Source organism: Misgurnus anguillicaudatus, chromosome 1 (assembly GCF_027580225.2).
Source record: "Misgurnus anguillicaudatus chromosome 1, ASM2758022v2, whole genome shotgun sequence".
NCBI lineage: Eukaryota > Metazoa > Chordata > Actinopteri > Cypriniformes > Cobitidae > Misgurnus > Misgurnus anguillicaudatus.
Genome location: NC_073337.2, coordinates 12,108,879 through 12,123,307, shown reverse-complemented (window position 1 = coordinate 12,123,307; position 14,429 = coordinate 12,108,879). Strand labels below are relative to the sequence as shown.

Genomic DNA, 14,429 nt, shown 5'->3' with positions numbered 1-14,429 from the left:
ACATGGGCCCTTTTGTAGTGAGTGTCAAAGTGATCTACGAAGCAGGGGCGGATCTACTGGGGTGGCACGGGGTGGCAGTTGCCACCCTAAATAAAAGCATTGCCACCCCATATGCCACCCCAGCGCTGGTATCCTAATATATATAATATATACCCGAGTAGGCTCTTTTAACCAGAAAGGCAATGTAGTTTTTCTCTGCGTGTGTTTAGGGGTGGGAGACACATATCTGACGATGATTGGTGTGTGTGTCTTAGAGGGGGTGGGACAACCACATAGCTGAAGGTGATTGGCTTAATTTCCATCGTTAGCCAACCAGAGGCAGCAGAGTTCATACCCGGTCATAGAGAAGCACGCACAGTCAGTCCGAGCAGAAAGTCTTTTACAGTGTAAAAAAGTCCGTGCAGTCTTGTCAACTTGGTGACTTTGTCGCTATATTAAGAAACTTTTTAGACCCCTTTAGCGACTTTATTAAAAAAACGACTTGGACAAATCTAGCGATCTTTTCTTGCGTGGTTGGAAACTTTTGGAAACTGCCGTGAAAGCATGCATCACTCCCATGCAGCCCGGTTCTCGCGCTGCAGTCCATCCGTGATCCGAGTCGCACAAACCCGCGACAACAGAGCGATGGAAAGTACAACGAGCTCAAAACAAAGGTAGCGGATGCAAGCACAAAGTATAAAAAACACAAACGTTACTTTTCCATCGTTGAGGTGAAAGGCAAGAATGTTTATGAATGTGCAACTTATGCCCATGAAGAGAGAGTATCTTACGTCAGTAGCAAGTAATTCTGATCTAATAAAGCACCTCACATCATCACATGCTGGAAAAAAATAGTGTTTTCTCTTTAGTGTCTTTAAGTGATTAAGTTGAGCATCACATCAGCAAATCAAAGTAATGAATACGGTCATATTTCACAGATAAATGTTGCATCAGGATAAAAATACAAAAGTTAAACTGTTGATTTTTTAATATTGCCTGAGGTAGTTGCTTGATAGTTAAAACAACTGAACTGCACGTTTGTGTAAGCAGTAAATATCTTTTAAGCAGTTCTTTCTAGCCCGTCATGTCTTGTTAGTGGGCAGCAATCAAAATATTCAATACGTGCATATGAAATCACTCGTTATGATATAGTCTTCATTAAGGAGACAAAACTATTCAGTGTTGTGTATGTTTAGAAAGCTTGAAAGACAAAACTTAATGATACTATGAAAAGAAGGCTGATATCCAGATATCCATTTTTTTAACCAAAAAGAATAGAAATATCAAATACTATGGGAGTGGAAGGTACAAATAAAACAGAAAAATATGTTGTGGAAGGGAAAGGAGTAGATGAAGTCATGAAAGAATGAAACATATGGATGGCAAATAGCTAAAAGAAGTGAAAAGACAGAAATCCATCATGAAGTGAGTGAAAGGATTAAAGAAGAGGGTTATGATAGAAAGAGATGTGTGCCTTTAAAATATGTTTTACATTAATATAAACTAGGCAAACCTATTTTATTTATATAACAGTCTTTATACCATTATGTTCAACTTTGCTCATCATGGTTACAGTCAGTGTTTTTAGATATTGGTAAGATGTGTGTATTAAGACAAAGGGTGCTACAGTAGAGATGCTAAAGGTAGCTGCTTGGGTACTTATAGGAACATTTGTTGTTGCCTGTTTTTATGTTATAAAAATTTGAGGTCCAGTGTATACACCGCATATAGTATATACAGTATATAATTTTTTGTATCCACGACAACCATGCAAGGATGCTTACTTCATTGCCACCCCTCGTAGTTCTCATGCCACCCCCTTGCCACCCCATAAATAATTTTCTAGATCCGCCCCTGCTACGAAGGCTGATTGATGGACAGTTAAAAGCTTTAGTTAGGAAGCACCAATCACTTTACTGGATAAAAGGTGGAGTGAGCAAAAAAGAATGTCACAAAGCTTGGATCAAATCCCTAATGATGCTAAAAATGTAACACCTGCTTGAATCTTCAGGGACCTTTCTTTCACCACATGTTATAAGTGTAAGTCAGACCTTACCTTGCTGCTTTTCCAGATGCTTCCGGATTGGTTCAGTGCTGGTACATGTAAATGATATTGCCGCAAGTACACCATAGCTTACAGGCCTCTTTGTGTAAGAGCACCTGCTCTTTATTAAGGCTGCTTTAATAATGCATATGTAATTATGAAAGTCTCTGGGCAAGCTTAAAGCATTCTTAAGACTGACCCACTATTCCTGACTCAGATGTAATTGCATTGCATCCATGTACTAGATGCATGACATACGAAGAATGAAAATTAAGCTTGCTTTGCTTCTTCCGTGACGTGGATTTTTATCTGAAGCTGTATTGGGGTGTTGTTTCCGAGTCACATTTGACTCTGTGCACAGTGTATGAGGGTGTTTGAGTCAAGATCTGTGTTTTGTCAATGAGATGGCCTAGTAACATGTACTCAGATCTGACCTGATTGTGACAGCAGCTCAAGTCGTGACTCTCGCTCCTTTCCCCACAGCACGGCCGCTTTGCCCCAACTCTCCGGGACTCTCGCAGAGATAGATTAGCCTGGCATGGAGCGTTAATGTTTAGTGAGCCACAAGCATCCTCCAGGGTCAGAGCTCCAGCTTAAGATTAGGTGCAGACCTGTAAAAGTAGGGCATACACGAACTCCATCTGTTTCAGCGCCGCCTCATTGTGCTGCCTCTTTGAAAGTCCTGTTTCGAGGTCACTGCGAAGTGGAGGAGGCCAGTTTTAATGGTCGGGATCCAGCTATTCATGTATTCATCTAAGGCACCTCTGGAGCACAGAGGCTGCACGTCTGAGCCTGAAGGACAGCTGAAATTGTTTATCGGTTAATGACTTCTCTCCCCTCGTGGGGTGTTTGCCGCCTCAGCTGCTCCCAGGCTACATTAAAGTGTCCTGTCTCTCTGAAGCCTCTTCAAAGATGGAGCTGCCGTCCTGCTCTGACACTAACGCACAATATCCCTCCGACTGTATTTGCAAGTTACGGAGTGATTAAGAAAATGATTTTCTGTGTTCAGATTTGCACTTGTAAGGGTTGCCAAGACAGAGAGAACTGCAGTATTTGGCAACCAATTAAGATGATTGTCCAAAGAGTATAATTACTCCCACAGTCATTACCTCTTGACAAATTTTGGACTCTTTAAACAGCCACTTAGATGTGATCCAGTGAAAATTGATTGGAGTTACTGTCCTGAAAGCAATTGAGATGATACTAATATCAGCACATTTTGATGCAAAGAGAAAGGCGTGCTGTCATAATAAATAAAGTCTGTACCACATTACAGATTTCTTTTGCCAGTAAATGAGCTTCACAAGTTCTTATGAAGGTGTCCCCTTTATTAATATAAGATTGTCATTCAAACGGTCATCTACCTTTCATTAAGATGAAGTTAGCTCTTCTCCGGTCATAGTTATAGTGCTGTTAATATTAAACCACATCTACAGCTGTGGAAAAAAATAAATGACCACTTCAAGATTATTTTTCAGTTTTTCTAAATTTACTATTTATAGGTGTGTTTTAATAAAATATTTTTTTTTCATTCTGCCAACTACTGAGAACATTTCTGCCAAGTTCCTAATAAAAGTAATTTTTATATTTGCATTTATTTACTGAAAATTGCAATGGGAAAATCATGGTCCAAATAACAAAAAAAGATGCAGTGCTTCCGATCTTGAATACTGTGTTTTGGCAAGATGAGAAATTCAAAAATCTTTTTAAAAAACTTGTTTTAAAAGCATGCATCAGGTTTATTTCAATGCACATCGTGTATTTATGTTAATTTTGTGCTATAAAAAAATTACATTTGCACCATTTTTATGAAAGTTAAGACTGAATGGACCTGAAAATGTCAAATGGTGTAACCGCCAATTGCACCAAGAATGAGAAATATTTAATATTTTATCCACCTTGATGGCATGTAAGCATAATCATCAAAAATAATAAATAATATCATTTTATTAGTTATTTCTAATTGTAAATTTTAATACGTTTTTGTAATGTTTGTACTGACATATGCTGAAAACAGCTCCGTTTTCTAAATGATCTTTGAGAAATTATGTAAAAATGTATATAAAAAATCATATTACACTAAATTAGAGGATTATATTTTATTCCACATTTTTATGAATATATTTATTTTCATTTAAAAAAAATAGTAGTTACACCAATTGACACAGACTGGTTACACCACATTGACATTTTTGCAATTATCCCCCAAATATTCTCTCAAAATGAAATATGAAATAAAACCAGACATTTTAGACTTGGTCCTCAAAAAAGAGAATGTATGTTTTTAAATTTTAACTCTTTTACATTTAATTGAACGGCACGACACGATACGATACAATATATATATATATATACACACACACCAATTGACACAGACCGGTTACACCACATTGACATTTTTGCAATTATCCCCCAAATATTCTCTCAAAATGAAATATGAAATAAAACTAGAAATATATATATATATATATATATGAAGAGTTTTGTTGCAAAACGATATAACCACCATTTTTTTTAACTATTCAGAAATCTCGTTTTTTGGTTGTGCATTCCAATTAATTTTAATTCAACTGCAGTTGGTTTGTTTTGATTCAAACCTTCATAACATGATAACATAATAATAAACATGTTTTGACAAAAATGTAAAAAAATTCATTTATCTCGTTTTGCAACGAAACTCTTCATATATATTGCACATTTCAATTATGAAAACAACATAATTGAGGTCATTTGGTAAGTGTGCCGTTTCTGTCATTTTGTGTTGTGTTACAAATCCAGCGCGTCATAAGCAGTCTGAACACAAAGTTGTAACCCTTATGTACTACAGAAATATATCCTCCTCCAGTGCGTCTTCCATTGTTGTTCTTCTTGGATAACGTTAAAGATAAAAGCTTCTCTTCCTCAATGTCCAGACATAAATGAAGATATTCCTCACGTGTGTGTAAAGTTTATCATCCAAACACGCGATAAAGTCTTTAAATCTGATAAAACTTTACACTTTGTTTGTTATGGTTTGAAATGCTTATCTGTTCATTTCCATGTTAACAGCGGGTACCGCCTGTGGGCGTGACCGCATTAAAGATAATGAAGTCAGACTGGAAAAACAGTACTCTCTTTACTTCTATGCAGATTATATAAACAGGCAATATTTGTTTTCGATTATAATTATCTTGTTTAAAAGTAGACATTTCAGGCTTTCTTTGGATATGTGTATCATGTTTGTGTGACGAGTATTCGCAGAGTTTCAATTGATTATTGTAACGTGTTTTAAGAGACAGCTGGCGGAGACAGAACTTTCTGAATGCACACCCTGTTTATTTTCTTTACTTGACAAAAACACAAAGATTAGTTGTTAATGTGAATGTACACAAATTAAAGATGAACCTTCACAGTTTTAAATGATGTCAAACACGTAAGTGTATGATTATTAATTATGGAGTATTTTAAGTTGAATCTGCTATGATAAGGAGAAAACACATCAAAACACGGAGCCGCGTTTTTGGACCCCAGGGGGTTAAGTTTTATGCATGTATATGCATACATACATACATACATACTGTATATGCTTGTTTAAACAGATTGGTTTATATAATTGTGATTATGATTTTTACCAAAATAACCTGGATTATGATTTTTTTTCCATAATCAAGCAGCCCTAATTTAATTGTATCCACTCGTCTCACTCGTTTGCTTTTGTTGGAATTTAACAGTCACTAGACAGAAATGGTCGTAAAACATGTATAAGAAATTAAATGCAAAATTGAAGTGCTCTCTTCATTTTTTCCGCGGCTGTATGTTGCTATCTGTCTAGTGTGTGAGGGTGAAATAATAAAGTGCTTTTTTTAGCCGTAATCTGTCCTGACAGACATTTGTATGACCTTCTCAGTTATTAACTTTCTCTGTCACACACTACACCTTTTCCGCAGTTTAGCTTAGGGGTCCATTTTCACAGCATGTATCTTGGGACCTGTTTACGGTAGGGTATCTCTTCCGCAGAACAGTTCACGGCACACTCGCTCTGCTTTTCGCTCTTTAGTTGTCTTTCACAACATCAGTGCTGTAAAAGATAGGTCTTTAACTTCTGTTGTTTATATCTATGGCTGACAATCGCAGGGTAGTAAACCACCCAATTTATCATCCCTAACCCACTGCTTGTTTTACGCTGGCTCTCGACAGCAGAACCTTCGCTTAGTGCCTATTAGATAGCTCGACTGTGGTTTCTTCCACTGCTAGAACAGACGGAAGTCCCACTGAGGTTTAGGGAGAGATGGAGGTGGGTGGGGGTCTCTTATGTAGCTGTCTGGTCAAGAAAGGGCCTTTAACGTAGGCTGAAATGAATGTGGTAATTAAGCTGCACTGTGGGCCACAGGACCTTGATGAATATTATCACTTAATTATAGGGATCACTATTCCCAGCACGCAGTTAAGCTCTGCCAGCGCAATCTTATTTTTTTCTCTGTGTGGATGTGCGATGGTGCATGTATGCATGCTTGTGCATATGTGTGCGCTGTTGTCTCTGTCCTCTATTTGCGTCATTGTGTTTACTTGTTTGTACATTGTTCTCGTCACCGCCTCTTTCACAGATTTGTGTAACCTTTACTTAACTGTTGCAGTACAAATATATAATTACAACTACGCTGTTAGAGAAAATGGTCTATATATATATATATATATATATATATATATATATATATATATATATATATATATATATACACACACAAACAAACAAACAACTTTTCACTTAACAATTGATTACTGTTTATAACATGTACTGTACATATATTATAGCATTTTATAGCAAGTCACATTGCAGTAAACACATTTTATGTAACCATCTTTTCCTTGTTTTTTTTTCTCAAGGACAACTACACCTTCGCCCAACCAGGGATCCAGAGGAAAGTGAAGGCACTGGAAGAGTTGGTCAGCCGAATTGATGGTGCGTACTTTGTCCTCTTTCTCTAAAAAGCTACCCCCTTGTCCCCCTTCAGTGTCAGCCCCAATCAGGGCACCAGCGCTTTGGCCTTTCGCTCGCTGCTCTGGCCAGGAAAGCAAAAGGCACCCGAGCATAAGCCTCTCTCATTACTTTCTATTAGGTGGCCGTAATCAGAATTCAATTCCCGTTTCTCGGAGACAGGAAACCCCCTCCTCTCCTGTCACACGAGGCCTCTATCTCCTCCACCTGCATTAGACCCAATGATTGCTTTAGTTTCTGAGAGAAAGACTGCAGTCAGAGAATAGTGTTGATGTTTTTTGCCTCACTCACTTTGTGTCTGTTTAGGAGATAGAGATTTATAGAGATAGATACACTTATATAGTTCCCCACTCTTATTTAGTTTTTTCTTTAACAGGAGCTCTTTCATGTCTTCTAGTTTATTAAATATATTTTGAAGGTTAAAAAGCAGCTGATAACAACATAACCATCACAATCGGTTACGCGTTAAAAAAGAAATGGCACACTTTTTAACTCAAAGGGGACATATCATGAAAATTTGACTTTTTTCATGTTTAAGTGCTATAATTGGGTCCCCAGTGTTTGAATCAACCTAGAAAATGTGAAAAAGATCAAACCAGTAACTCAGTTTTGGTAAACCATTATCTGCAAGCATGCGAAAAAATAGGTCATTGAAATCTGGCTCCCCTTGTGATGTCAGAAGGGGATAATAGCGCCCCTTAATCTGCACTATCCAATCAAGGCACTGCCATTTAGTGCAGAGATCAGCTCGTTTGCATTTAAAAGGACACACTTAAAACGGCACATCTTTGCTTACACCTACAAAGTGGCAATTTTAACATGCTATAATAAATAATCTATATGGTATTTTGATCTAGGACTTCACATATGAACTCTGGAGACTCTGAAAGTTTTATTGGACATCTTAAAAAAAGTCTTTTGAAATGTCCCCTTTAAAAAGAAAGAAAACAATCTTTAGGCAAACAGATGCAAGTATGTGACCCTGGACCACAAAATCAGTCATGGGTGTCAAGATTATACATCACGTGAAATCTGAATAAATAAGCTTCCAATTGATGTATGGTTTGTTAGGATAGGACAATATTTCACTGAGATGCAACTAGGGCTGGGCGTTATCAAGAAAATGTTTTTCCATATCAGTCGCTATTGATAATTGTCATTATTAATAACAAATCTTTATTTATGTCAAATTTAAAGGCAGATTTTTGCTCCTGAATGAAAATTGATAAAAACAGACAGTTAATTATGGTTTTAAACTAAGTTTTTTTCAAAACATGACAAATTCTTAAATTTTGTTTTAATGTTCAGGCATCTGTATTAAATGTAAATATATTTGTTATGAAATCAACACATTTCTGACACAGAAAGCAGTAGGCTACGGTCACTTTAAGACCAAAGACAGACTGCTTTAAGTTTCAATACTGATAAACATCCAGCTGTTTAAGGAAATTAGTTGATCAGTGATCACATGTGTGTTATACATATAAGAGCTATACACGATGATATATGGATGTCAAGAGCGTCACGTTGCTGTGGGAGCGCACACTCATACATCTGCTGTTTTCCCTCAGTTTCCTGAATTTGTTAAATATACTTTTAAAGCTGTGTGGACGTGTGCGTGCGCAAGGCGGACGCTGAAAGAAAGTACAGTATACTGTACCTATTTTGTCTGCTGTGTTCTGGCCTTTAAAGAACCTTGTTTGCACGTCCAACATTACACAAAAGGAAAATGTTTTGCGCATTTGGATTCCATGATTCCGTCCGCGTTATCCCCATCGCGAAAATCATAGCGCTCTACTAATAAATGAATAACTTGCCTCATCTTCCACTCCTCCTTCAAGTCTAACTGACACTGTGATTGTAAACCAAGAGCGCGTGCCGCATCCGGAAGTGCTTGCGCAACAGTACGCACAGTGCATAAGTATTATCGATCACTTATTGAAATGTCGTTATCATTTTATCAGGAAACTTTATATCGGTAAAATTATCGTTATCGAATTATCGAACAGCACTATCAAAATCAAAATATTGAGAAAAATCGCCTTCAAAGTTGTTCAAATAAAGTCCTTAGCAACACATATTACTAAAGATACATTTTACTGTAGAAAATTTGCAAAATATCTTCATGGAACATGATCTTCACTTAATATCCCAATTATTTTTGACACAAATATTAATAATAAACAATAATTGTGACCCATACAATGTATTGTTGGCTATTGCTACAAATGAAGAGTTTGGTTCAAAAAAGCGATAAATGCCTGTTACCACAAAAATCATTATTGTATCTGGTTAGTATTAAAAAGAAAAATCTTTTCGATATTGCTTTCTTATTCTGTCATTTTTTTTCTCCCTTTTCCCCCAAACCGCAAAAAACGCCAGTCCTCCTTTGCAAAATGCAATAAATCTGCTTAACCGATCACAGCGTAAATATGGCAGGGAAGAAACGTAAGCCATCAAAATCGAATAATTTACGTGAGAGGCACTCGGGCGAAGGAAAAATGTCGGGTGTTGCATGTTCTCCCGACAGCATCAAGCTTCGGTCATGCTAACACATTGACCCCAGAAGATCTTATGAAAAACTTTCCATTATTTTACGTGAAGTCAGTGAAAATTGAGCAGGACCAAAACATTTTACAGCTGGTCACTGTCAAAAAAAGTTTAGGGATGACATCCCAAAGATGACAGCAGCAATGACAGTGTTCTAACAAAGTAAATGTTTTGATTAATGCCATTAATGTTTTTTTTTACCACTAGTCAACTAAATATATATATAACATGGCAAAGATGAATGCACATTTATATATTGATTCAATAGATGTAGATTTTGAAGAAAAAAAAAAACGTCATGGATTTATTGCATTTTGCGGAAAAAATATCAGTTTTTATAATAAATCTTTGAAAATCAAATAATGGATTTGAATTTTTAATGTTATTATATCCTAAAGATGCTATGGGAAAGTTTGTAACAGAAAATAGTGGTTTTCATTTTTTCACTTTCTTGGTATAGAAAACACGTTTTTACCGAAATTAGTCAGAATGGATTTATTGCGTTTTGGAACCAAACTCTTCAAATATTAGTGCTACTTATGACTGGTTTTGTGATCTAGGTTAACATATGTCAGAATATCTAAAAGAGTTCAAGCTTCCTGAAACCTGCTTATAGTGGACGTTCCCCTTTTCATCAGCCATCTTTCTTTGAAACATGCACATTTAATATCGGTTTAATGAGTGTGACAAATGAGCATTATCCGTCTAAGTATTTATATTCGGTTTTGTTCTTGAGTAACCTTCTCGTTGTCAGGCTCCAGAGCTTTTTGCCTGTCACATTTATTGTGTTTAGCCACTCATGATTATAGATAATATCTTCTATTAGACATTCAAATGGGATTTGAAGTGCCTTGGAAAGAAACCAATGAAAGGGAACAATTGATATTTTAGACGCAGGCGTACAGCGCATGACTTGAACATTTTTTGTATTGTTCCACACTTGAATCTAAACAACATCTTCTGCTTGTTAATGATGGGTGTAAGCCTGATAAACTGTGTTGTGTTGTGTTAAGGGGGTCGCACACCGGACGCGCAACGCCATTTTAAATAAATCGAACACATTGTTTTCTATGAGTATACGTACACCGGCGCCGACAGGTGGCGCCTGTCCGTGCCGCCCAGCTACGACTCAGGAAGTTGCTCAAATCCCTGTAACGCCACTCACATAGTTTAACATTAAATAACATCATATTTGTCCCAAATCATTAACGATTAACATTGGCTGCTAATGTATATTTTGCATTTTGAAGTAGACGCTATCTGACAGAGCTCGCGCTATTTAATGTGCACTTCCGTTTTACGATACCTCCGAGTTGTCCAAGACGCGACTCAACCCGTCGCTGAGCTGCGCATCCGCTGTGCGACCCCCTTTAGTGTTCTTCTAGAACTTCTAGAAAGTTATTTTTAGAGACATGGTCTGTCCTAGCATGTACGTCGGGTATAAATAACAGAATATTTGGTTTTTGCCAATGAAGTTTAAATCAGGCCAATCTTGAATCATATAGTGTATGATACAGAACAGTGCTGGGAGCGATGAAATTCACAAATGTATACTGTAGATCATAATAACTGGATAAAGAAGAACTGTCAGCTAGTGAAAATTCGCTATTTTAAAATAATTGGCAATTTTTCGTGGCCGGACAACTGCTCGAAAAGAAATTAGTTTCTTGTGAGTGAAGTTTAGATGCCAAACACCTCTTTCACATTTCCCATTACTCCTTCATTTTACCTAATCTGTTTTGATCAAACGTAATTTGATCGAGTCAATTGGGTGGGGATTTCTTGTCCACATCAGATAATCACTTCTTTTGATTCAGTCCTATGGGTCAGCATGCTTTGTTCACAGCGTAAGTCATTCCGATTGACATGTTGGGACTCAACGCAAATAGCAATAGTATGTTTTAATACTTGCAATCTTGGCCAATGTGGACAACATATCAAGAAAATAGGGAAAATACTGTCGATTTGTCAAGGGAAATTCTCTGCGGTCAGCTTAGTGACGGTTTTGCCATGTTGCATTCTGATCCTTTAGTTAATGAAAGAAAAAACTAGTTTTCAGGATTACCAAAATTGCCCTTATCCTTGGAGTTGTTGCGTATGACTACTTCCTCTTCTTTGCCTGCCTATCCCTTTGTCTTGTCTTCTCACATTTTCCTTTCTGACTGGGTTTCGCTTTCCCCATCTATAAAAGACATGCCAGAAAGGGAGGGTGTAATTGCTGGTCGCCCGAGAGTTGGGTTTCTGCCATGCTCATCTTCATCAGCCTGCCTGGATTACTGTCCCATTATTTCCAAATTTCCCACTTGTAAGGACGGCACATGTCGACCTTAATCAGGCTGCTCTTAGATCTGGCACTGTCATGGTGTTTTACATCATATTCTCGGCTGTAATAAAGTTGGGGGATGTAAATCAATCAAGCGAACCCTTTTTTTGCACTCGCACAAGTGAATGCATGCTTGGTCACTCTCCTGTCCCAAATGGAGGTCACGCTACCACTTCTAGGACTAATGAGGCTTGGGGTTTAAGACACTGGGCTGCTTGGAAGGTTTAAATCTAGGTCTGTGGTCGTGATCGGGGTACGTGTTGCTTGACGCTCCAACACCTTTGTTCACGCATAGGTCACCATATGGCTCTTCTTATTCGGGATACATCTAGGGCATGTTTGTCAAGGCCCACAGCGGCCAGGCGACATGACAGGAGTTCCCTGTAGGAGGCTGCCTCCGAGTTTCAGCGAGAGAGGCCAAAGGTCATCTGACCTCGCAGCTGTGAGCTGTCTGTCCCTTCTCGCTGACATTGGCACAGTGTGTACTTGCACACACAGATGTTCAGGTGCAGATGCGCTGCTGAGATGCTGAGGTCACGCTCACACAACACCTGCCTTTAGTGGAGCCTTTAATAGCATACTGTGGCACAATGCCAGTAATATATACAGAAAAAGATTGAGACGGTTTGGGGTTGATTAGAACATCAGATAATTCGATTACATAATTGTTTCATTTTGTGTTTTGACAAGATGTTTACTACACTTTTTTTAGGTATTCAAACTTTTCAGATGAGCTTTAATGGACCACACAAATCTGGTAAAAGCCAATCCATATCTAGAGGTCAACATTTTATGAAGGGGCCAACCACACGTCAAAGTTTTAGATTCCAGCAACTACCCAGAACAACCTAGCATCATAGCGGTGATTTGATTTAATGTTTTTGCACTGTTTAGGACTAATAGGTTTAGCTAAACATCACTTGGATTCTTACTTGTCTAAGCATACGTGTAAATCTAGCAAAATGCATTTCAATTTGCTTGAATATTAACATCACATTATGGTGGCAAAAGCTTACATTTACACTTACATTTTTCTTTAAAAAATTAACTTGATTATAAACAGCTTAACAATACTTTTACCAGCTAAGCTGCAGAAACACTGGAAAGAAACAATTTAAGCACATTTAGATTTGTTTATACATTGTGTTTGGTGATATTTTCCCTGTGTCTCTGTTAAGTAGGACTACAATTACTTTAAATTGAGAGTAAAATATTACTCTGACATCATAATAAAAAGACTTAGATTATTAAAAATATTTTCTTTGGCTTTTAATATACAGTAAAAAAAACATAAAATGATGGGATTTGGGAATTTTCTCAGTTAATTTGATGATTTTTTTATTTATTTATTTTAGTGGTGGGCAAAGATTAATCGCGATTCATCGCATACAAAATAAAAGTGATTATTGGTATAATATATGAGTGTGTGCTGTGTCTAATTATTATGTATAAATATATACACACACATTCATGTATGTATTTAAGAAACATTTACATGTTTATATATATTTATTTATATTTTTATATAATCTATATTAAATATAAAAAAATAATATATATATAAAACAGTTCTAAAATGAATATATGAATGTGTGTGTGGTTAAATATACATAATAATTAGACACAGTACATACAGTACATTACAGTACATATATTATGCAAAAAACTCAACTTTTATTTTGTATGCGATTAATCGCGATTAATCTTTGCCCAGCACTAGTTTTTTTCCATAATATATTAGTATGTGCTTTGTTTAATTTTAATGTATATATAAATACACACATTTATTCATGTATTTAATAAACATTTGTAGATATATTTATTTTATTTTTTATTCTTTATTTGTATATCATTTAAAAATATATAAATAAAAATGTTCTTAAATGTATACATGCATGTACAGTACTGTGCAGAAGTCTTAGGCCACCATGCCAGAATTAGATTTGTTGTTTTTGCAATGTTATAGTGATCACATATAATTGTTTCTCTGTCTCTTTAATAGAACACATCCAGAAAATACAGGAAATGTGTATATAATATTATAAAGTGTATAAAAATGTAAACTGTGTCAAGTTTTCAGTGTAAACTCCCCTTCCACTTGAGCAGTAGCAGGAAACTGCAGGATCTCTTAAACCTAAATAAAATTAAATCCTAATTCATAATTTTAAAGAAATTGGTTATTTTACTTCATTCTGCTCAAAAACATTCAAGATGTGTTTAGTGCCAAGAGAGGTCACAGCCTAAGACTTTTGCACAGTACTGTGTGTGTGTGTGTGTGTGTGTGTGTGTGTGTGTGTGTGTGTGTGTGTGTGTGTGTGTGTGTGTGTTTTAAATATACATAATAATTACACACAAAACCCAACACTAATTTATTTGCTCATGTCTGCTTAATATTGTTTATTCATGAAGTCAGTGTCAAAGAGCCTTAGTCGAATTTTTAGTAATATTCTGGTCCCTTGTTGTCTTTAGTCCCTTATTTAATATCTAGTCTAAGGGATTTTTTCAGCTGTTTCATTGTATGTCTAAAAACAGTAAATCTCAAAACGTAATAACATTCT

The 14,429-nt window shown here is 36.5% G+C and overlaps 1 protein-coding gene across 3 annotated transcripts in view; it reads left to right on the top strand.

Moving 5' to 3' along the window:
* Positions 1-14,429, top strand: part of tbc1d22a (TBC1 domain family, member 22a) — a 175,712-nt gene that overhangs the window by 90,686 nt on the left and 70,597 nt on the right. For all 3 annotated transcript variants that reach the window (XM_055191480.2, XM_055191478.2, XM_055191479.2), the window contains one exon: positions 6,887-6,962. In XM_055191480.2, the coding sequence (XP_055047455.2) occupies positions 6,887-6,962 (76 nt within the window). The remainder of the gene's footprint in view (positions 1-6,886; positions 6,963-14,429) is intronic.